The sequence below is a fragment of the Notolepis coatsorum genome, assembly GCF_963971535.1.
Source record: "Notolepis coatsorum genome assembly, chromosome: 9".
In the NCBI taxonomy this organism is placed as follows: Eukaryota; Metazoa; Chordata; class Actinopteri; order Aulopiformes; family Paralepididae; genus Notolepis; species Notolepis coatsorum.
This window is the reverse complement of record NC_140173.1, coordinates 109,777,568-109,802,213: the sequence shown is the minus strand read 5'-3', so window position 1 is coordinate 109,802,213 and position 24,646 is coordinate 109,777,568. Positions and strand designations below refer to the sequence as shown.

Below are 24,646 nucleotides of genomic sequence, written 5' to 3'. Positions count from 1 at the left end.
GGGAAATCTGGCGGGTGGGTCCTGTGCGTTGTGGACAGCGACCCCTACAGTTCGGTCGGGGCGCCTGCTCAGCGAGGGTAGGATCTGGAGAGAGGTAGTGCGGCCTCCCACACGTTACACTCTCCCAGTATGCGTCGGAGGAAAGCATGTGACAGTCTCCGGCCTCTCGGACCAACAGTAGGGGAAAGTGTGCAACAACCAGGAAGGGTGGGATGCGTTTTCCTTAATGCCAAGCAAGCAGTGCAAAAATGCTTCCGCATTCGTCACCGCACGCCAGTGCGGTAAAGCGCCCTTCTTTTCAGGCCCCGCTTAGACAAATGCTACCGTGCGTGCACCGGCGGCGGCGTGCTCGCTCAGGTGCGTGCGTGCGCCGGCGTGCTCGCGCGAGGTGCCCGCGCATGCGCATGAGATCCCGCCTTGGTTCGACACGAGCGGAGCTCAATATATATAAGTCACCGCCCCCTATTCAGTATCTAGAAATAGCTCAATTGGCAAGGCCACATGGCTGTGGATCCTATGGCTCGTTTGCTGGCGAGTTCGAATCCCATCGAAAATATTTTTTAACGTGATTTTTTTTTAACGTGTATTCTTTCGCCGGTTAAGGTTAGGCATGGTTAAGGTTAAGGTTAAGGTTAGGCATTGTTTCGGAGTTGGTTAAGGTTAGAACGGTTAAGTTTAGGCGCTGTTAAGGAGCTGGTTAAGGTTAGAGTTTGTCAAAGAGAATGGCAATATAATTTCTATGGTTAAGGTTAGGCATGGTTAAGGTTAAGGTTAAGGTTAGGCATTGTTTCGGAGTTGGTTAAGGTTAGAACGGTTAAGTTTAGGCGCTGTTAAGGAGCTGGTTAAGGTTAGAGTTTGTCAAAGAGAATGGCAATAGACAGCCTATTTCCGCGCGACCTGGGCGCTGGGCGGCGGAAAATGAAAGGCGCATTACTGCACGCCACTACGGTAAATTTTTGCACTGCTTGCTTGGCATAAAGCTACACGCGGGTGGGATGGGAGAAAAATCGGAAAAAGGAGGGAAAAAAAAAAACACAAAAAAAAACACAGTATTTTTATGATCGTATAGTTTACATAAGAGAAAAACATGACCATATGACCAGACAAGCTACGTCAGGCCATCTAATGGCACCTAAACCCAGAACAAATCTACTAAAACCTTCTGTGACTTACAGAGCTATCATGGAATGGAACTCATTGCCAAGCTACTTCGCTGAAATAGAATCCAAAACCACTTTCAAGAAAAAATGTAAATACCATCTACTAACGAGCATGCACTGAACCCTTATGGCATAGCGGTGAAAACCAATTGACTGTTAATTGTATTTATGTTGATGGCAGTGAGTGCTGCTCAGGAAGCACTATTTATTTGATTTTAATTATTTTATTTTAATACTTTTTACTAATAAATATCTTGTACAATATCATCCTAACTGAGGATGAGATTGTTAATGATGTAATTGATGATGTAATTGATGTTGATAATGATGTAATGTATTGAATATTGTTCTATCGTTGTGTGTGCCGGACCCCAGGAAGAATAGCTTTTGTCAAGTGCAAAAGCTAATGGGGATCCTAAATAAACATAAACATAAACATAAAGGTCTATCAGTTCTAACTGTTCCAGCAGTTAACCAAGTCAATCCGTGCCCTAGGTTGTGGAGCTTGATGGCTACTGGCACAAAGGTATGTGGTGTGTCTGGGAGGGGGGAGAGTCTATGGCTGAGCATGCTCCTCGTCTTTGCTAGCTCATCATAGAGGATGGGAGGGTTCACCAGGATAGTGTCCGACTACCACATGTATATTTGCTCCATCACACCTGGTGAAATTCACACTAAAGTTGAAAACATTTTCAAATTCAAGCCAAGAGCGATGCCGTCTCTGTTCGCCTAAATTTGCGTCTTTCTGTTGACTTTGTCTGCATTCCTGCTGCCTCTAAATTCCGCTTTGTGTTGTATTTGAACATACCATTAGGGTCTGTACCTCTACATAAAGCTACCAGAAGTTAGAGATTTTCCAGTTAGGAAGGTTGTGATTAGGATATGATTACCTTTCTAAACATAAAGCCTGTTGACAACACTCTCTTTTAAAGATTACACTAACTGACTGCTGTTGTGGGGTGAAAACCATATTCACACTTAGGCCATGTCCAGACGAAACCGATTTCGGTCGTATCAGTCAAAGTATTTTATCGTATGCAACTTTCATCCACACGGAACTGCGTTCTGGGAGCCTGAATACGCTATTTTCTGAAACCGGCTCAGAGAGTGGGCAAATCTGAAGACACCCCCTTGCGTCGCCGTCTTTACAAGCCTATACGCGGCTTTTCCTGAACCGATGACGCGATAGCCCATCTCTCCCTTAATCCGCATGTACAAACTCAGCCAACATCACGACAACAATGGCATCGTACAGAGTAGTTGCGTCGTGTTACAGAAGCTATGAGCTTGATCGGGCTTTTGCAGCTAAATGTACTGCCCCTGTACTGCCCCTGTACTACCACCGTCGACAACAGATTGACATCTCCCTTAATCCGCATGTGCAAACCCAGCCAACAAAAAAGAAACATGATACATATATGTCTTATATGTCCAGATATGTCCTGGTTAGAAGTTTTTATTTAACACCGGGAGGCTACTGTGATGAAATCCACGCTAGAGATTAGCGTCACATAGCAGGCCTTTTTCTGAAAACCCAAATAAGATAGCTAAGTAGCCAAGCACATATACTGTTCCATAGCATACACCTTCAGTTGATCATGACAAATCCTCTCTTACCTTGACGATTAAAAAGCCTCCATAATTTTGTAAATAGTATTCCCATGGCTGGTGTTGAGATTTTATAATGCCAGCTTGTGAGAAATCGTTGTAGCCAGCCAGCTAGCATTGATGCTATTCAATGCTATCAACATTAGCACTAACATAACGTTACCCAACTAACGTTAATGCCATTCAGAATTCATTAACATAGCTACAACACACAGTAACATCATCATTCATTGTTTACAATGCACGGGTGGAGCTAGTCGAAAGGACTGGACACAGAGACAAGTTAAACATCAATCAATTAATTTAATACAACAGGTATTTCGAGTTGCCTCCGACCGCACCACGGGGCTATTATATTATATACGGCTTTGACGCGCTCTCTCTCTCCTGCCGATTAAAATTAGCAGCTCTTCCTCCTCCTCCTCATGTAGCTCAATTTGCACCGTGGTGTGTGTCTCAACTAGCATCAGCTCAAAAGTACAGAACCGGACGACACAAGTTATTCCGCTAGCGAAAACAACGATAACACTTCCAGTCGGGGGGTTTCAAAATAAAAGAGCAACGTCTAAAACAGGAAAGACATTTATTTTGTACATTTGTGGCCCGCACTTATTTCTTGACACGATTTCATTTTTACAGAAAACTTTTTTTAAATGAAAATGAAATGAAAACGAAAAAGATCAGATCCGTCTTCGTCTGGACAAGGCCTTATTTCGCTTGAATTGAATGTTTACATTGTTCACTGTGTTGTGATGAAGTCTCATGACCCTAAAAACCATAAACCCACTGTATAACAATATTAAAATTAAGAACCGGAAAAGTTTAGCCTTTTTGGAGGTTAGTCAGGTTCAAGCACTCTGCACCCAGTTGCACGTGCACCCGGTGTGCGGCTGGGTGACCACCCAGACTGGTCTGTGAGGTCCGGAAAAAAACCCTCGACTCACAGCGTTTCCACTCAGTAGGTGCGAGGCCAGTTGGACGAATAAACTGCCTCTCTACTGATCCGACAGGTGATGAAGGAAGGATACGGTTACAGCCTCACGCATCTGTCTGTCTGCGTGTCATCAGGTGTGTGTGTGTGTGTGTGTGTGTGTGTGTGTGTGTGTGTGTGTGTGTGTGTGTGTGTGTGTGTGTGTGTGTGTGTGTGTGCACGCACATGTGCTTGTGTGTCATTAAATGTGTGGGTGTGAACATGGATGAGAAATCAAAGGCACTTGAAAGGCAACACCACTTCTACGGATCTATTTTCCCCACTTTCTATCCCTCATCCACTTGTATACGGTATTACTCCATCGTCTCTCTCAAAGGTCATAAATCAAATCAAAATTATGGTAATCATATTGAGTTATAGGGCAGAGCCCTCTGACTCTGGTCTTGTTATTTGAATGGTCTTTTTCTATACTTTTTTTCCATGCTGAATGAATGATTTCCTGGAAACCGCTAAGCACATTTCTGGTAAGCACTGGATTTAAAGAAGTAATGTTGGAGACACGATTTCTCAGATTTGTCGATTTAAAGAGTAACTGAACCAACGGTCATTTTGATTCAGCATGCTGCACACTCCTGCCACGCCCCATATCTGTGATGTCAGAGTGCCTCTCTGGAGGTGCTATCACAGTCTGTCTAGGGGGCGTGTAGCTTATTGCCAGCGGAAGAGTGCAAGAATGCTTCCGCATTCGTCACCGCACGCCAGTACGGTAATGCGCCTTTCCTTTCGCCCCGCTCAGACAAATGCATGTAGTACTTTACTTGTTTATGTGTATGATTCTTAACTCTTTAACACATTCCCTGCCACGCTTCTATCCATCAATGTAGGCTCACTGCCACCAGTCTAAGCCTATGGAGATGTTCATCTTCTTTGCAGGGCTATAACTTTTTTAATTGTATTGCTAAATTGACATTACTATGGCCCATTCAACATCGATTATCTATCGTTCAGGATGTAGGAACGTTATACTTTTTCATTCATAGATTCTTCCAAAAATACCTTCTAGAATATAAGTATGTTTTTATCGTTTTCTGCAGTAATTCATAGAACGTGAGTTATAGGCATAAACGCATATATAGATTATCAACTGCCGTTTATTGCCGATACACGCTATATTAAAAAATTCAACTGTACATGATCGTATACGTTATGATTCATCATGCGCGGATGATAATTTATATATATCATATATAATAGTATATGATATGATATAATATATATGATATAATATATCATAGTTTATAATTCCGTGATCGTCAGTAAATGCTTTATGTAGTATGGGTGATATATTGATCAGAGCGGTTTGCAGTGAAAAGAATAAACAATCAAGCTGAAAGTAACGTTACTGTCCTCTTACCGTTCGCCGATTAGACTGGAAGAAAAAGATCCCACTTATTTGACGTCGATCTACTAGATCCATTTCCGGTTTGTATGGCGCAATAAACGCCCAAATCATATCGATTATTGAGTTATGGCACGCCAGTGTGTGTCTGTAGTCCCGCAACATTATGTGACTGCCGGACGGATTTCCCAGATGCACCGAGATCACCAGATCCACTTCCGGATGTAACTCGCCCGATCATCATCACCAGGCGGCGGTATTGAGGCGTTGCACTGTTGTGCAGGGTCCCACTGTATCACCAGAGGCTGGGTGGCAGAATTATGAATGCCATGGCGAAAAAATTAAATATGATCTCAATAACGCCGTACAGCGTGGTTTGGCAGAATTCGCATGGCCAGCAAACACGTCGTAAGCCGTTTTTGGTGGTCAATGTGTTAATTGCCAAACCCGAGATAAGTTGGGTTAACTTGACATGCGTTAGCTGCCAGACCTGAGATATCGCGGATTTTGGTCGTTTATTCTTTTATTCAATATTTGTATTCATTATTCATCCAGGGACCTTGGTGTTACCATAGGGAATGAGTCTGAAATCGCCAAAGTGCAATACCGGCTGCATCCAGCTAGAAGGCGGTATCGAGCACCCTTTGAAACCTTGTATCTTGGCCTGTGCAACGGTCAAATGTCACCGGGCGCACTTTTCTTTGTCGGGTGAATGGAGCGGTTATAGCGATCGGATTGAGAAGCGTCAAATGCTCCCGATGCATGATGTGTGGTGGATTATGTTGGTGACACGATCAACACCAATACTGGGACTCGCGATCAGATAATTGGAATATTCTTTTTGGGGTACATCCTAGTGAAGGTAGGGCTATATGTTATTAATCCTGCGTTGATCCAACCATGTCTTCACCTCGATTCGCAACGTGTGTGTAACGTTACTCCACAACGTATGCCATTGGTGACGATCAAAAAACGTCCCCCCCCCCCCCCCCCCTTTCAGGCATTCATGATGAAACATAATACCTATGATATAGATTTGATTTGGGAATAGTAGCGTGTACAGGCAAGAAACGGCAACGTTTATAGTAGAATTGACGTATAAGGCTATTACTCAGCCTTTCGGGAATTACCCCACACCACGCTATAACTATACTTATAATCACCACGGTATAACACGGGAACGTATGGATGAAATTTTTTATTCTTTTTCACATATTGAACGATAGATGTCAAATGGGCCATAGTATTGTATCCATAGCTATAATATAGAATATAGTTATAGCTCTACAAACAAGGTGACGCACTCCTATCTTTTAAAGTGTGGCCTTGCTACGACGGGCCCCGTCTAATAGCTGGCAGTCAATGAGTTAACTGTGTTTTCTTTTTCTTTTTATTATTAATATATATATATATATATATATATATATATATATATATATATATATATATATATATATATATATATATTTTTTTTTTTTTTTTTTTTTGTATTCCTGTTGGGGCCTCTTGGACCAGATCGACATTGCAAATAAGAAACCTGTTCAATGTTTTATCTGGCTAAATAAAGGAACGAAAGAAGATTCACTTCGTCGCCATGTTGGTCAAGTCCGATGTAATGTGAGGAAGGGATGCAGATCCCCATTCACTTCAACATTAAAACTTGGCTATAGAGATGCCACTTCAAGAACCAAAAATAATAACAACAGACAGAATAACACTATCGGAATTACAAGCTTATGATTACACAACTCAGATTGTTTTTCACCACCATAGTTTTCGTGTTTTGAAATACATGGATATGAATTTAGTCATCAACTCATTCAAATACGCTCATAGCGAACTACGAAAACAAAAGTGGTGGCGAAGTGAAAAAGGCGAATAGTGTTTTGTTTGAGACTAATAACTGTTATGGGAGAAACTGAGTGTAAGCTTACCTCAGTGTGGGACTAATAGCAACAGACCACACTCTGTCATACATGGGGATGGTGTCTCGAGGGCAGGTGGAAGACGTAGTCCAAATCTAAAGGAAACATTAAGAGAAAGTCACCTCATATGATCAATGGTATAATATATATGGTTATATACAGTTATAATTGTGTTGTAAATATCTTAATGTGTTTTTTTTGTTGCTTCCTTTTGTGTAAACAAAAGAGTTGTGACTTATGAGTTGTCACTTATGAGTCACCTGCAAAAATTTTATCTGGTCCTTTGTCTGTATTTATGTTAATTGTAACTTTGTGGAGTGACACTTTACATGTTATAACCTCTTACAAATGAGAATAATTTCAATATTAGTCGTGTTATCATGCTAGCTAAGAAAGATTAAATTACAAGCTTCAAAGCCTACCCTATCTGTTTTTTTTGTGTGTTTCAGTTTGACCAGTTTAACCATCAAGATCAAAGACAGGACAATTTGGTTATATTGTTATTTATACAAGTTATACCGTATATAAAGCTGGGTATTGAAATGCTATACTCTTACCGATAGAATTGCTTCAATATTATTAGTATCAAAGTATCAAAAAGTAGTACCTAAGTAGTTAATCTCATCAGCCTCAGTGAGCCAATAAACATGTCTGTTCCAAGATATAATGCTGGTATTTGTCTTTTTCTGCTGTTCAACCAATCCAAAATGTAACAAAGCCTCTGATTGGCTTATACAGCACACGACTCAACAAGTAAAGTATTGAAAAAAAATATTTGGTATCATTATGATTGATTGATTGAATTTATTTATGAATCCAAACATGCTATCTGTTCTTGGTACGGAGGTCTGACCAAAGTTTTAAAAGAAAAATTACAGGTTTCCGAGAACAAACTAATCCGATTAACCCTAGGACTAGCCTCCAGAGCACATGTGGGCAAACAACACTTCCAGTTGTTGGGCTGGCTCCCTCTGGAAGCCAGGTACGTTCAACTTCAGCTCAATATAGTTCACAACATTTATAACAATAGCATAGGGCCCACAATTATCTTACAAATAATTTTCAGTGGAATAGGGAAATGCATACCCATAACACCAGAGCCAACATTGTCGACAAACAAATGTGGGCAAATGTTCTTTTAAATTCTGGGGAGCCACAAATTGGAATTTGCTACCGTCACAGCTAAAATGCATTAGTAGTCGACACAATTTTTAAGAATTTTAAGAAAAAAGTTAAATCATGGCTCCTCGACAATGTTAAAAACTAGATTTTAAAATGTATGAAAATGTTGTCTGATACATGCCTGTGGCTACGTTGTACTGCACTTAAAATTGACACGTCTATGTAGTTTGTCGTATTAATATTTGTGGTCATGTTTTTGTATTGCTTATCTTGAATTTGACTTTTTTGTGTTTCATCCTTGATGTTTTCTGGAATCTTGAATTATTTTAAATGTCAAATCAAATCACCTTACAGGAGCGAACACTGGCCCTGGTATTGTGTCCATGCTGCATATGGACGATATCGATCTGAGACTTCAGATAGGTTGGGGCTGTACCATGTTGAACATGTGGTTCAGTTTCATCTGTTCAACCCTGATGTGTACTGGTAGCAGGTCCCACCTTTCTGAATTCGGCACTTCCTACATGCGTTCTGGGAGGCACACCTAGTAAGTAACGAATAGTATTGTTTTGCATCACCTGTAGTTTATTTCTAAATATAGTCGACAGACCCCTGTTCCATGCTGCACTCGCATAGTCAAAATGACACTGAAGCAAGGATGACACTAACAGCTTTTTAACAGCAAATTAAAAAAGCCTGGTATTCCGATACAGGAACTTGTAGATAGCCTGCACACACTTACTGTAGATAGAATGTTGGCAGCACTAGATTCACATGAGAGAGACTGCTATAGTGTAAGTCCTACTTGACGCTTTTTTCCCCTGTGATTACTGCTCTGTTACAGGAGACTTCCATGAGATCTCCTTGTTGTGCCAAAAAGGATCGACTCAGCCTATTTTACTGTGGAGAACATTAGCAACATTAGTATGTTAGCCTATTTTACTGTGGAGAACATTAGCAACATTAGTATGTTAGCCTATTTTACTGTGGAGAACATTTAGCAACATTAGTATGTTAGCCTATTTTACTGTGGAGAACATTAGCAACATTAGCCTATTTTACTGTGGAGAACATTAGTAACATTAGCCTATTTTACTGTGGAGAACATTAGCAACATTAGTATGTTAGCCTATTTTACTGTGGAGAACATTGGTAACATTAGTATGTTCGCCTATTTTACTGTGAAGAACATTAGCAACATTAGCCTATTTACTGTGGAGAACATTAGCAACATTGGTATGTTAGCCTATTTTACTGTGGAGAACATTGGTAACATTAGTATGTTCGCCTATTTTACTGTGGAGAACATTAGTAACATTAGCACGTTAGCCTATTTTACTGTGGAGAACATTAGCATGTTAGCCTAATTTACCGTGGAGAACATTAGCAACATTAGCACGTTAGCCTATTTGACTGTGGAGGACATTAGCACATTAGCCTAATTTACCGTGGAGAACATTTAGCACATAGCCTATTTTACTGTGGAGAACATTAGCAACATTAGCCTATTTTACTGTGGAGAACATTAGTAACATTAGCCTATTTTACTGTGGAGAACATTAGCAACATTAGTATGTTAGCCTATTTTACTGTGAAGAACATTGGTAACATTAGTATGTTCGCCTATTTTACTGTGGAGAACATTAGCAACATTAGCCTATTTACTGTGGAGAACATTAGCAACATTAGTATGTTAGCCTATTTTACTGTGGAGAACATTGGTAACATTAGTATGTTCGCCTATTTTACTGTGGAGAACATTAGTAACATTAGCACGTTAGCCTATTTTACTGTGGAGAACATTAGCATGTTAGCCTAATTTACCGTGGAGAACATTAGCAACATTAGCACGTTAGCCTATTTGACTGTGGAGGACATTAGCACATTAGCCTAATTTACCGTGGAGAACATTTAGCACATAGCCTATTTTACTGTGGAGAACATTTAGCACATAGCCTATTTTACTGTGGAGAACATAAGCCACATTAGCATGTTAGCCTATTTTACTGTGGAGAACATTAGCAACATTAGAATATTTTACTGTGGAGAACATTAGTCTATTTTACTGTGGAGAACATTAGCAACATTAGCACGTTAGCCTATTTTACTGTGGAGAACATTAGCACATTAGCCAAATTTACGGGAGCATGTCTATGTTCCCCGGGTCCTATGTTCCCCGGGTCCTATGTTCCCCGATTGATTGATTGATTGGTTGAACATTTTAGACAACCAGCCCTAATTTCAAACTCTAAGCTTAACCAACTTCGAAAGAGGGCCTAAGCTTAAGCAGTTCGAAACAAGGCGGTCATTAATAATTAATAAAATAATAAACATTTATAAAATGTTCAATCAATTAATCAATCAATCGGGGACCATCATAGGACCCGGGGAACATAGGACCCGGGGAACATAGGGATGATCCCAAATGTACGTTTAGCACATAGTCTATTTTACTGTGGAGAACATAAGCCACATTAGCCTATTTTAGGATACTGTGGAGAACGTTAGCCTATTTTACTGTGGAAACATTTGCAACATTCGAATATTTTACTGTGGAGAACATTAGCAACATTAGCCTATTCTACTGTGGGGAACATTAGCAACATTAGCACGTTAGCCTATTTTACTGTGGAGAAGATTAGCAACATTAGCCTATTTTACTGTGGAGAAGATTAGCAACATTAGCACGTTAGCATATTTTACCCGAGCTGTTCTGTCTCTGGACCCGCTGACGATCAGTCCCTCTCTGGCGTCCAGACAGTTGACCTCCTGGTTGTGACCAGATAACTCCACTGAGTAGTTGCTCCTCCTGTGGTGCACCAGGATCTTCCCATCGCTGACCGAGACACAAGGCAAAAGTGTGATCATTGAGCACAAGGAGATATAGGAGTACCTCAGACCAAGAACCATTTAACTCTATAAATGTTCAGAGGAACAATGTTTTAAAACTTTATTATCTATAAGGTAGCATGCTGTATTCATTCATAGTTAAAGGAACACGCCAACATTATGGGAAATGTGCTTACCGTCAGAATCAGACAAGAAGATAAATACCAATTTCCTCTCTGTGTTGAGTATGGAAGAATGCATAGAGAGCTATCCGAGAACAGTATGTATAGAGAGCTATCCGGCTGCAAGCTAGCCTAGCTTAGCACAAATTAATGGAAGTGGATACGGACCACTAGCCTAGCTTAAAACTCCGGGAGAGGCGTTTCTGGCCAAAAGCTAGGCTAGCTGGTCCACATCCGCTTACATTCACTTGTGTTAAGCTAGGCAAGCTTGTAGCCGGATAGCTTTCTACTGAACGCACGTAGAGGAAATTGGTATCTATCTTCTTGTCTGACTCTGGAAAAGATAGTAAGCACATTTCCCATAATGTTGGTGTGCCCCTTTAAAAGACAGTAGACGTTGAGCACTTTCTGGTGATATATATAACATTCACACTCCCAAGTGTTTTTGATTGATTTTACAACAGCAAATCATGGGCTGTCCAAGAATTATATGGCATTCAGAATATGTAATTTCATGACATGTTATTATTTGTTTGTAGGAATGTCCAGATCAAGCTTTTTTGCGATCCGAGCCTCATAAAATCTGTTTTATTCTCAAATTCCGATTTTATTTTCCAAGTAATTTTTTTCGGGATAAAAAAAAAACCAAACATTTACCCGTGTTTACCACCCAATAAATAGATGTTGGCTTAATGTGGTCACTGCACTCAAATACTGCACTCAAATTCGGCACTGCTAGATGTACAATACCACTTACCCCTTAATCGCCAGAGGTGTAACCTCTCGCTGACTTGTTGGACACAATTTGTAAATCGTTTGGGATTAAAAGCATCTGCTAACATCAGACACTACATGTAAATGCTGGTAGGCATTAGCCGACACAGTATCTCTCCAATCCAGTCAGGTTGTCTGCTGATGGAAAGTCCATTACAAAAACACAAGGATAGCAGCTATAACTAAGTGAACACGCATCTACCTCTCTTCCTAGAGTGAAGCTGTGTCTGTCTCGCTCCGTTCACCTCCTCCTACTGGCTTTGCCCTAACGGGGGACTGCTCTGCTTTGAGTTATAGCCTACTTGGTCATCTGTTGTAACTTTTCAAGCTTTTAAATATTTCCCCTGTTGATCATGGACCGCTTTGACATTTTGGCTTCATCATCTCAGAAACCACATGGATTACTGGCAGACAATCCCCTCATGTAATAACAGGCGAGAATGAACACACACACGTAACTCACTCACACACACACACACACACACACACACACACACACACACACACACACACACACACACACACACACACACACACACACACACACACACACACACACACACACACACACACACACACACACACACACACACACACACACACACACACACACACACACACACACACACACACACACACACACACACACACACAAGTAACATATGTGGCCCTGATTCTTATTGCCTTGGTGTAGAATGATGTTTCTGTTAATGTTATCATGCTAATAATTGCTCATAAAGACAGAGCGCACATTTCCCCAAAAGCTCACAATTCCAGTGTTTATTTCCGAGTTCCCTTTTAAAAGATGGGTAAATGGTGCATTTATATAGCGCTTTTATCCAAATCGCTTTAACATTTTTGTTCCTCACATTCACCCATTCACTCACACATTCACACACCTACGATGAAGGCAACCATGCAAGGTGCCAACCTGCAAATCGGGAGCAATTAGGTTTAGGGGTTAAGTGTCTTGCTCAAGGACACTTCAATGCGCTGTCCGGGAGGAGCGGGAATCGAACCGGGAACCTTCCGACTACCAGACGACCGCTCTACCTCCTGAGCCACTGTCACTGTCGCCCCCAAATAATACTAAGCTGAACAACAACAGTACTTTTTTAGACCCCCTGGAAGAGAACATGAACAAACTGTTATCACGCTAACCTTCCACCACTGATGAGGTGAGAGTCCGTCACAGCGAAGCGACATACGTCGCCCTGATGTCCGGAGTACACGATAAAGGGGTTGCGCTGGAACCTCCCCCTGTCTTGGCACAGATGGTATGCTCCAATGTCTGCCGCCTGAGACAGATATAGAATGTCTCCATCCAGCTGGAGCCATGGCAACAGTCTGTGAGTGTGTGGGGGACGGGGGGGGGGGGGGGAGGGGGCGTACACACAAATAAAGAGTGGAAATTATCTTTACAGGACACTTTTCTTATGCTTTGGAAGGTTTGTTAGTTGACAAACACAGTGGCTACAGGAATGTCATTCATTTTTTTGTTCAACAAAACTAAAACAATAAGTCACTGGCATTTCTGAGAACTTGTTGAAGTCATCGGATTGAAGAAAATCCAACCATAAACTAGTATGATTGACCACTGTTTTCTTACAAGGATGGACAGGTCCTAATATCAATAAGCCGAATGTTTATAAATGTATAAATCTATGGAAAAAAAATCTAAACTTGTTGGAGGGAATGTGGGAATAAAGATGCCAACCACTATCATATATTTTGGGATTGCCCATCCATTCTCCCTCTACGGACACAAGTACATGGAAAAAGTATTACAAGTAAAAATACCATTAAAATTCAAAGTGATGTATTTGAGGAAAATAGTTTTTGATATAAGGGATAGTGATGACAAGTACATTTTTTACATATTAAGGGTGGCAACCAAATAGACTCTCACAAGGAAGTGGATGAGTCAGGTGGTGCTGACAGAGGGAGAATGGATGGACATGAGATCTACTACGTGATGGAAAAGTTGACGTATGCATTGAGACGACCGAGGGAGAGGTTCGAGGAGAGGTGGGGGGAGATGGAGGGAGTTGATGAGCCCCACGAGGCCAGACTTGTGAGTGTGTGAGATATGGAAGGAGGAGAATGGTGGATGCCCCTTTTTGGTCTTTGTTATTTATATTGATTTTGTTTTCTTTTTCACAAGTGTTGTTTTTGTTTGTATGTTTTTAATGGAAAATTTAAAAAAAATTAAAACCAAACTGTAGAAAGGCAAAGTCAATAGCCGATACTGCCTGAGCAAAACTTGCCATCATGTCCAATAATGATTTAGAATGTCTTTATTTGCCAAATACATTTTTGCATATACAGTACCCTGAATTTGTCCCCTGCATTTAAGATTCAAGATTCAAGATTCAATAGTCTTATTTCAAACCACAGTGTTAGTTTGGCTACATTTACCATTGTCCGGCAAAACAACATTTGAAAATAAATGAAATGGGAAAAATTAAAAAAATAAATAAAAACAGCCAGAAACTATACACTGTTTGAAAAGGAGATGGAAGAAGCAAAGCTTATATGTTTCCATCCCCCATCAATAACTATATTATATATAATATTGTATATACTTCAGCAAGTATATGACACGATTACCAATACATATAATACAATACAATTTACAAATACTTCAACTACACACAACACAATCACACATGCACACACACACATACACACACACACACACTAGACTATACTCCCGTGTCACCCTTCAAATCATTCTCATACAATACGTTGGTCTTCCTCCCTGGTATAATTTGTGAACACCATCTTTTTGCATTAATTAACCATCCTTTTATTTGATTACTGGTTTATTACTGGTGACAACTACAACACTCACCACTGTGTTCTTTATGATAAGGTTGGTTGGTCCTCTTTATCTGACAGACAAAATAATCATTGGTAATTGTTTATTTATAATAATAATAATAATAATACATTGGATTTATATAGCGCTTTTCCAAATGCTCAAATGCCTACTTGGCCTCATCTCTCATCTATGCTACTCTGGAACACTGGTCCACGCGTAACATGCTCCAGTGATTGTCAGGTTCCCCGAGCTACAACTAATCTTGGTAAGACTGATTTCTGTATTAGTGCAGCGGAATAATGGAATCTATTACAACGTGACCTAGAACGAACCACTCTTGTTTCTTTTGGACATTTTAGATTTTAAATCAATAATCGTCCACCATCAACATGTAATTGTTTCTGCTAATTGCACTCGCTTATGAATGTATTATAGAAAAATAATTCTGACTATGTATTTATGATTGATCTATTGTTTTAAATATACAGTATTTATATTTGTGAACACGAGACTGCTCTATGAAAGCAACGTATTTATGTCATTTGAACAAATTAAGAACAAGTATGATTTGCCAACACACCACTTCTTTCGTTACTTACAAGTTAGAAACTTTATACGTAGTCAATCCGCTAAATTTCCATCCCTGCCGCCAAATACATCACTGGACTCAATCCTGGAGACAAAACCTGAGCTCAAGGGAACAATGCCTAAGCTTTATACGAACATATTCGAGATGGAGGACTCGTCACTCTCAATTATAAAGGGGCACTGGGAAAAGGACTTTGAAACAGACATATCAGAAGAGGTGTGGTCAAGAATACTACAAAAATGTCACGCTTCATCTATCTGTGCGAGACACATGCTTATTCAATTTAAGCTACATATGTCCAAACTCAAACTGTCAAAAATGTTCCCTGAGGTTAGTCCTACTTGTAACAGATGCAAACAAGCCCCGGCCGGTCTGTATCACACATTTTGGTCATGTCCTAGCCTAGCAGACTTCTGGTCATCCATATTTAAGCTCTACTCAGACCTGGCAGGTCGGGTACTGGAACCATGTTCTTTCCGAGGATTTACATCGACCAAAAGCACAACTGATCTGTATCGCTTATTCCTTCCTTTTAGCAAGACGTCTCATTCTTATGAACTGGAAAAACGAACATCCTCCCTCATTTGGCAGGTGGATTTGCGATGTAATGTACCATCTAAAAGTTGAAAAGATAAAATATACTCTGGAGGGAACAAGTGGAAAATTTGATGTGGTGTGGCAACCCTTTATCTCTTATGTGGAACGATTGACTACATCTCTCACCTCCTGAAACAAGGACACTGTATAGGAATGACTCTGTAACATGAAGTGCTCTGAGAACTTTTTTATTTAACTTTTTTTTTTATTAATTCTTAATTTTTTTCTTAATTTTTTTATTTTATTTTTTTTCTATATATTTTTTGGTGTCTTGTTCAGGTTTTTTTTTTTATTATTATTTTTTTTTCTGTTTTGTTTATATGTGTATGTATGTCACGTTTGTAGTGTCTACTGTAATGTCTAAAAAAAACTGTAACAAAAATATCAAATATAAATATACAGTATTGTGTCCTGTTACAAGTAATGCTTTGTACACTCTGCGCCATTGAAAATGAGGGTCCCCCTCAATGACTACAGAGTTTAAATAAAGAGAATACTTTTTTTTTGTTTTACAATTTAAGAACAGTGAGCCAAGGGCAATGGTAGGAGTATGTACCTAGCAGACATGTCTTTTATGGTGTGGGAGGAAACTGGAGTACCTGGAGGAAACCCACGCAGACACACAGAATCCATCCAGAAAGGTTTGCTGGTTGCCATAATGCAGATTGGCATTGGCTTGGTCTTTAGTATCTAATGGCCCACAGTATGAAGGCTGGCAACACACTTACTTGGTCTTCCATTTGAGAAGAGTAGCTCGTTTGCAGACCCCGTCATGCCAGTTCTGAGCTCTCGTCACTCTCTCCTTCACCGGGATGTGTGGATATCTGCAAACGCATTGATACCGACAGATCAATACACAGCATTTAGACAATAACACAACTTATATGCATATGTTTATTAAGAAATTATGTTATGGAAGTTAAACAAAATCCATTGTTATGACTGGCATACTTGAGAGATTGTGATGCAAAGTCACAATGGGAATTATCGATGTTATGAGTATGGAAGCCTGGGCAACAGCAACTGACCGTCATCCAGAACAGTAGCATATGCATTCACATGTGTTCAGCAGGCCTGTGCCAGGGGAGGGGGGGACACTAGGCGGGAGGAAGCAGCTTGGCTAAAGGATGTGGTGCCCTGTTGCTCTCAGCAGGGAAACCAAGTTCAGTTTTTACACTGGCCTTTGCCTGCTTCTCCGAGGGGACGTCTGGTATGATCAGACTGGGTTTCACTCCACCACTGGGGGAAATGGCTGGAAGAGGAGGAAACTGCGATGCCATAGTGGCTCCGGGCCAACCAACCAGACATGCTGGGGTCTGGTTTTCAGGAGTCTGTGTAGGGGTCGGGGAGCAGGTGTGATTTCAGGGGGCATGAGGGGATGGTATGTGTATGGTCTCCAAAATGATCATCCTCGTTGGGAGACTGTGTTTTACCAACACCACCATTGCTCCCATTTTGCCTATAGTGTACACAGCTAGCTATTTGAAAACTCAATATAGTCCATAACTCCTATGAGGATATAGGCATATCAACACTCATGGCTGTGTACCATCCCCAGCGCCATGTGGCACTATGGCATTGTGACATGACATAGGCTACTGACTGTAGCTTTGCTGTATATGTGTTGTATGTGCCGTTTGCTGTTTTACGTGACAATTCACGAGCCCACTGATTACAATAAAGGAACATCTAAAGTTTAGATTCTAAACAGTATCACTGAACGGCAGGATAATTATATTATTGCGACAATGAATGTAAGCGCTCGATACTATTTCTTGCTGTCTATTATTAGCCTGCGAGCTTCGTGTGAGAGGCTTCGGTTGTTCTCTTACATGTCTCTTCCATTTCGTGTAATTCCAGTGTTTAGGAACTCTTTCGCAATCTTCCTCCATACAGCATCTCGGTTTACAAAGTGGTGAATTGTTTTGCAAACTTGAGAAAGGCGACTCAGTGACTTGTAGTCCAAATATGACAAGATATGATAGAGGACATCCTCTGGCAACTGAGATAACAACATTTTGAGCGCTCTGAGTAGATTTCTCTCCTCCGTTTATTAACTCTATATCTTGCCCTTGGTGGTGTGTGGCCTCGTCTATGGTCGTTTTTAAAAACGGGTTTAAAAATCGGTAAACAATATTCCATCTTTTAGAGAGCTTCAGTACAGAATAATCAGGAAGCCATTCCAGAAGTATAGACTGACAGACGGTGACGTCACGACGCTGTAAAACGTAATGACGTAATGAAATGCAGCCTGTTGCTTTTAACACTCACTAGAATGAATACAAAATAATAACTAACTAGAATGAACAGCATTCGGTGATTGTGCCAAGTCTTTTTAATTGTTTTTTCTATTTGCAGCCTCTGATCTTAGTAGTTAGTTTGGGGTAAATGTCTAACCAGTTATTAGACGAGGGTGTTCATTGTATTGCGGAAACCTTTTTTTTTTTTTTTAAGTAGAATTGGGAAAGGAGAGAAATATATATTTAAAAAATAAATTCATGTGATACGGGACAGCACAGTATTGCTGTTCCACTAATATGTTGGGTAAATTACAATTGTAGGCCTATACCATATCTCTGCTCACCAGTGACAGAGGTGGATTTCTGCTATCTGTGTGCTTGACACAGCACTTTGGATTTAAGATGATATTACACCATTTTGTTTTGTATTATATTTGATTGCTTAAGTGTATGTTTGTATTGTACATCCATATAGCTTTATATTTGAATTTGTATATTTAAATGGTAGATTAAGTGGTATGACATCATATCCAGAGTCCACGTTGAGTGGGTTTGACTAGGAAGCTCTTCACTGGGCACTGAAAACCAGCCTTAAAACAAATCCATTCTGTGTTTGAGATGACTGACAGCCCTTGAGAGAGAGAGAGAGAGAGAGAGAGAGAGAGAGAGAGAGAGAGAGAGAGAGAGAGAGAGAGAATTGCTTGCTTTTGTTGAGTGTGTTTTATCATGTGATTTTTGAAATTGATTATCTGCTTTAAAATATCGCAGTTATATCGCAGTTATGACTTCTTGGCCAAGCTGTAAAGTGAAATAAAGTATCTATATTCAGGTTTAAGGTAAGGGTTAGGTTTATAAACTAAAATAAATGAAAATGTAACTTTTTTGTTCATGGCAACAATACAGATTGTGCACATGTCTGCCTGAACCGGAACTCAACAGCAAACACTGTCACTTTATAAAGTAGTTCCAGGTAAAAAGTACCACGTCCATGTTCACTTCAATTATGAATTATACTGATCAAAGCAAGCAGTACGACTCTGAGACTTGTTTTAACACGTTTTTGGAGAACAATAACATCTGGATATGAGCTATAATCTATAGTGTTGGCTGGATGGACCATACGTGTAAGTAGTCTTTAGTAGTCATATGCTATGTAGACTATACACAATACAAATAAAATAACATAAAATACACAGGCCTTATCCTTTATTCATCTTCTTATCACTGGTATAGTTGCCTCACTTTTTTGGAGACTAGACGTCACGTCAGACAGTAAGAATAAACCCACCCACAACACAACTGTTACAACAGGCATTATTATAAGTAATAATCTTCATATAAATAAATTACACTCTGTCTCTATTGCCAACTACTTATATCAAGTTCATAAATGCTTTTATATTTGCTATTCTTAGCTTATCTAAACAGTGGTGTCTGGTAAGGACATTCATCCGGCACGTGCAAAGTGATACATTTTACGTCACCAGCAGCAACAGCAGTTTGTTTGGAATTAATAGAACACTAACTCAGTAGTTATTTATTTTCAAGATGGAAAGCAAGTTAATACAGTACAAAAATGCAACAGCAATGATCACTTATCACCAATAGAAACAAAACTAAAATAAATTAGGATCTTGCAGATTAACACTTTAAATCAGGATTGACTGACTATCTTCTACCTTTGTATGATTACTCTTTCAGGTGTACAGCATGTGTTCTCAGAATTTTAAAACTCCATAGACCATTTCAGTGAAATTGCGTTGCTATGGGAACAGCTTGGACCCACGTTTATTTCCTTTCAGCTATGGATATTAGCAAACACTGCAATAGTAAATACATTTATTGCAACAGGAAATAAACGTCCACAATTCATTTTGAATGTTTAAGTTGTCAAGCTGAAACCATAATAGCTTTCGATGGCCAGTAGCCATTGTGACATTGTCATTAGAATGTTCAAAATTCTAATCTCACATGATATGAGATTGTACACTTTTGAAAGGGTTACATTTATCATGGCTCCTGAGATTTAATTTGCTAGTCTCATAGTGGTAGCCACCTAATAGATATTATGAGGTAGTCCTCCTCACCTCCCCCCTCCTTCCCTCTTCGCCAACACCTCCTTTTCTGGCTGCCTGACCAGGACCCTCTGGCGTTTTTGTTGTTGTGTGTTTCTCCTGCACAGTGACCCCCATCCCATGTCAACATTCAAAGCCATCATTGTCTGACATGTTTTTCCATTAGGGCTACAATAGGCCTGTTTGATCAGGGGTTATGGTATGTGATAGGTCGTTTGATCAAGGGTCATGGTGTGTGATTGGCAGATATGCAGCTCCTAGGTGGCGCTTTTTGTTTGGACCAAAGTGGCTGCCTGACCCCATCCCATTCAGCGCAGCTACCGCAACGCTTACAGAGGAGGGACCCAAGTGCGACAGCCAGCAAAAGGTCCCAGGGAACAGGTTTCTCACAGACAACTACAGGCAGTGTCCAACCGAGTGACCACATTCCTATTTGCAACTATGGGACCTAGGGGCAACACATTATATGTTCTATTAGTTTAATATGACTGGGCATAAAGCATTTAGGCCTTTAGCTAAGCCCATAGCACATCCTGGAAAAAGCAATAGTTTTAGCATTCAAATACTGTGAGACCAGGAAGTGATTCTACTGATTATTTTTATTATGCATTTATGTAAACATAGATTGTACAGCTAATGATGTTCTTTGTATGTAGACTATAGACGTGATGTCCTGATTGCTAATGTGCATTTTGCAGATATTCTCGACTTGAACTAAAGTGAATATCGGTTGTGTCACGGTCAAATGACTACCAAAAGTTGATTGACCTTATGACATTTTGTGAGGCGCTTAACCGTTTAGCATCGGTAGCATCAATTTGTGCTCATTCACATCATGAGTGTCCTCAAGCCTTCAGTTTACGACTGGCATCCCCACAAGTCTTTGATCAGCTGTGCACAACGGCACATAATTGAAATATGCAGATCGTTTTTTTTCTCTCTCGTTTTTTTAGAGACGTGTCCCCTTGTTGAAAAGCCGTGCACTCTGAAAGGACATGTCCCCAAACACTGGGACGTCGAAAAAAATCATTTATGGTCGGCTTTCCAGCTGAACTGTCATGGGTAAAAGGAAACTGAGAGGTCGGGGAGGAGGGATATGGGGAATGGAGGGGTGCGTTTGGGGGGGGGGGGGGCTTCGAGGGGGCCGGGGGGGTCTTCCCCTTTGATCTTTTTAGGGCAGCAGAAGAGGGCGGGGGCGGGGGGGGGGGGACTCTCCCTGTGCTGGCAAACACATTTAGCTGGTAATTGTTCAGATCAGCCTGACATCAGTCTTGGAAATGCAGGACAAACAAAAGTTTACAGCTCCAATTGGAAAAGTCAACAGGTCTCCCATAAGGCCTGTATATAAACAATGAGCCAGTCGAGTTGGAGCTTCGCTTTGATCCGCTGTTTGCGTTTCAATTACGGTGCGGCTGCTGGGTTTTTTGGTTAAAATTACCGAACAAGGACATGGATTTAAGGGGGCAGCTGTCATTTTGGATGGGAAATCTATCTGTGTAACTACAGCACTTCTACAATGGCTATGATTGAAAAGAGGAGTTATCCCCAGATACCAGCCAACACTGAATCACACATGGCCCAAGAATGTCTGTCTGGTTAAATAACTTTTTGACAAAACGTCATTAAGATTTTCTGCAAGAGTAGTCCTGAAACACTGGACTAAGTCATAGTCTAATACCTGGCTTCAACGTGTAGTAAATGGGTGAACACACCTGAGATCTCATAGAGATCTTTTCTATAAGGCAAACTACTGATTTTGGCCAAATAATGAATGACAAATAGCATTTGATGATCTTGGATTTTTTGGGGGGGCTCTGGAAAATATGCTATTTAGTGGACGCTTTCCTACATATCATACATAAGTAATAAGTGATTGGATGTTGTAAGTGGTTTTTGATGGGGGGAAGCCTGTGTCAGCTTGGAGCATGTAAGGCTGCTTAGGAAGGCAGGGTCACGCTCCCCGCTCACCCCTTGCTTTTCTACGGCCTCCACAGGGGGGGGGGGGGGGGGGGGGGGCAAGGCAAAGGCTAAATTGTTCCTAAGCAAATGAAGAAGGTAGCTGTGTTTGTTTATCCGGGGTTAAGGATGATGGTAGCGGCTCAATAAAATGGATGAAAGCGATTTTACCACCTTTTTTCCGCACCCGAATTGCTCCGCATTTGCATGGCATCACAGACTACACAGAAGGTGTGATTTTTCCCACAACAGGGTTCTGCTTTACAGTCATGGGAGGCAGCAGGAGTCGTAATGGAGAGGGCAGACTGGGGCCCTAATTCAATCAGGTTACTGATAACGCCCCGCCAGGACATCTAATGTACCGCACTCCCGGAGCTCAGAAGCATCGTTTATGAAAGTGTGTATTCCTCAACCACACTTTACATGTTCTCATGTAAAGAAATCCTTAGTTGGCTAATAGTCACAAGTATTTGCAGACTAATTGATTGGTTGATTGAATTGACAAATCTGTAGAATTGTGTTTCTCCATGCAGAGGGACCTATTTAAGTCTAGGGGTTACCAGAGATCTGATCATCTTTATTCAGGAAATAACTCAGTCAGTCAGTATGGAAAAACATGCGCACACACACACACACAAAAATACGAATGAACTAACCAAGTCTTGGTCCGATTGATAGAATAAAAGGGATTAGCCCTTACCCAGACTAAACCTATAGCAAGCTGAGACTGCAAAGAAACAATTATTTTTTTGTCACGTATTTCAGTACCTTACAGCAAAGAAAGAGTGAAATTCAATTAGTTGTGGTTCCTCGACCATAGCAGCTTCCAATAATATAAATACAATAGAATTAGCATAGAATAAGAATAAAATAAGATAGAATATGACAAAAATAAAGATGACTATATACAGTTCTAAAAAGTGTGCAATATTATATCATATTATTGAGTCATCATGAGCACTGGCTATAGTTGATTGGGGGAAGCCCGGGGGGACAAGCCCCTCTCCTAATCCGATGTGGAAGGACTTAATCAGATTAATGTCAAGTATTGTTACCACCATTTCATTCAGTGCCCGGAGGCTGAGGTCTATGCAACGTGAAGGAAACACATCGGTCCATTGAGTTTCTTCTCAAATGGATTCCAAAGCAAATGGCACATGTTGATAAAGTGCATTCGTGATATAAAGGTACGTTGTGTATATGGTGCTACTGAGCAACTTTTGATAAGAAGAACACACTAACTGCTGTGAGGGAAATGTTATCTATGTCCATCTGTGTTAAATCTCTGTACAGCTTGACTAGTTAATATAGATCAACTAGCTATAGCCCAGACGCTACAGTCTGACAGTGTCTCTTTAACAACGTCCAAGGTTAGGAGATGACATTTAGCCTATCTCTTCAGGAGCCATAACATAAGCCCTAGCCAATCTTTGTTATGATTCTCTCACTAGGGCAATTATTTGTTTACCTTTCTTGTCATATCTGGTATCTGTGTACGTCATGTAAATTCTGTATTTAATGTACGTCTGACCAAGACCTCTGGGTCACTTTCTGGTCAGACGCTCGTGTGTCTCTGATGATAAACTGATCTCTGTGGAAGCAGATATTAGACTATGTTCTATATTTTTATACAAACTGACTGGATCTGAATTCCTACAGCTTACTGTCATGGCTCATTTAAATATTCCACAACACTGCTTTAGCAGTAGATAGATATGGGATGGTGGTGGTGGATACACCAGGTTTGGAATCAACTGACCCTATTCCTAAAAATGACCATTTTGCCATGTCATGCTCAGGTTGGGATTCCTGTGAATATGGTCCATTCACTTTCAATAAAAAATAATCAGGAAATGGATTTTCTTTCTAATTCAAATACTGAAAAACATTTGGCATGAAATGTTGTATTATCTAACCTATTGACAAGTGAATTCACACATTTCTATTAAGAATATATGTTATAGGGGGAGCTCCAGTAGCTCACCGCGTACCTCGAACGCTATTTCGGCGTCGGGGACAACCGTGCGCGTCACGGATCTGGGGTAGCGAGTTCGACTCCCGGACAAGCCGTACTTTCTCAGAGTGTCTTTCCCCCCATCTGTACCCCCATTCAACCTGTTTCTGTCGGTCATACTTGACCAGAGAAAAAGCAATAAACGCAAAAAGAACCAGCTGACTGGTCAAAAGTTTAAAAAAAAAAAAAGAATCTATGTTATTCCTGTGCTTCAGGACAGTTCAGTCAATATTTGTGAACATGAAAATATTCCACTCTCTCCTAAAGCTAGAAACGAGATGAAGAACCCTTGAATTTGTGATGTCACTTGGATGTAAAATCTGGGGCTGCTCCATAGTCAGTGAATGGGCTCTTTTTAGGGCATAACACGTTTGTGTTAGCTCTTACATTTGAATGAGGTATAAATTCTGGGTCAGACCTG

At 40.5% G+C, this 24,646-nt stretch overlaps 1 protein-coding gene across 1 annotated transcript in view; it reads right to left on the bottom strand.

The window, feature by feature from the left end:
• fbxw4 (F-box and WD repeat domain containing 4) overlaps positions 1 to 18,103 on the bottom strand; it is a 184,130-nt gene extending 166,027 nt beyond the window's left edge. Inside the window, 5 exon segments of the mRNA XM_084321959.1 lie at positions 7,033 to 7,118; positions 10,849 to 10,981; positions 13,092 to 13,277; positions 16,669 to 16,764; positions 17,773 to 18,103. Coding sequence (XP_084178085.1) covers positions 7,033 to 7,118; positions 10,849 to 10,981; positions 13,092 to 13,277; positions 16,669 to 16,764; positions 17,773 to 17,957 — 686 coding nt within the window. The 5' untranslated portion in view covers positions 17,958 to 18,103.
• Between the last annotated feature and the right edge of the window lie 6,543 nt (positions 18,104 to 24,646).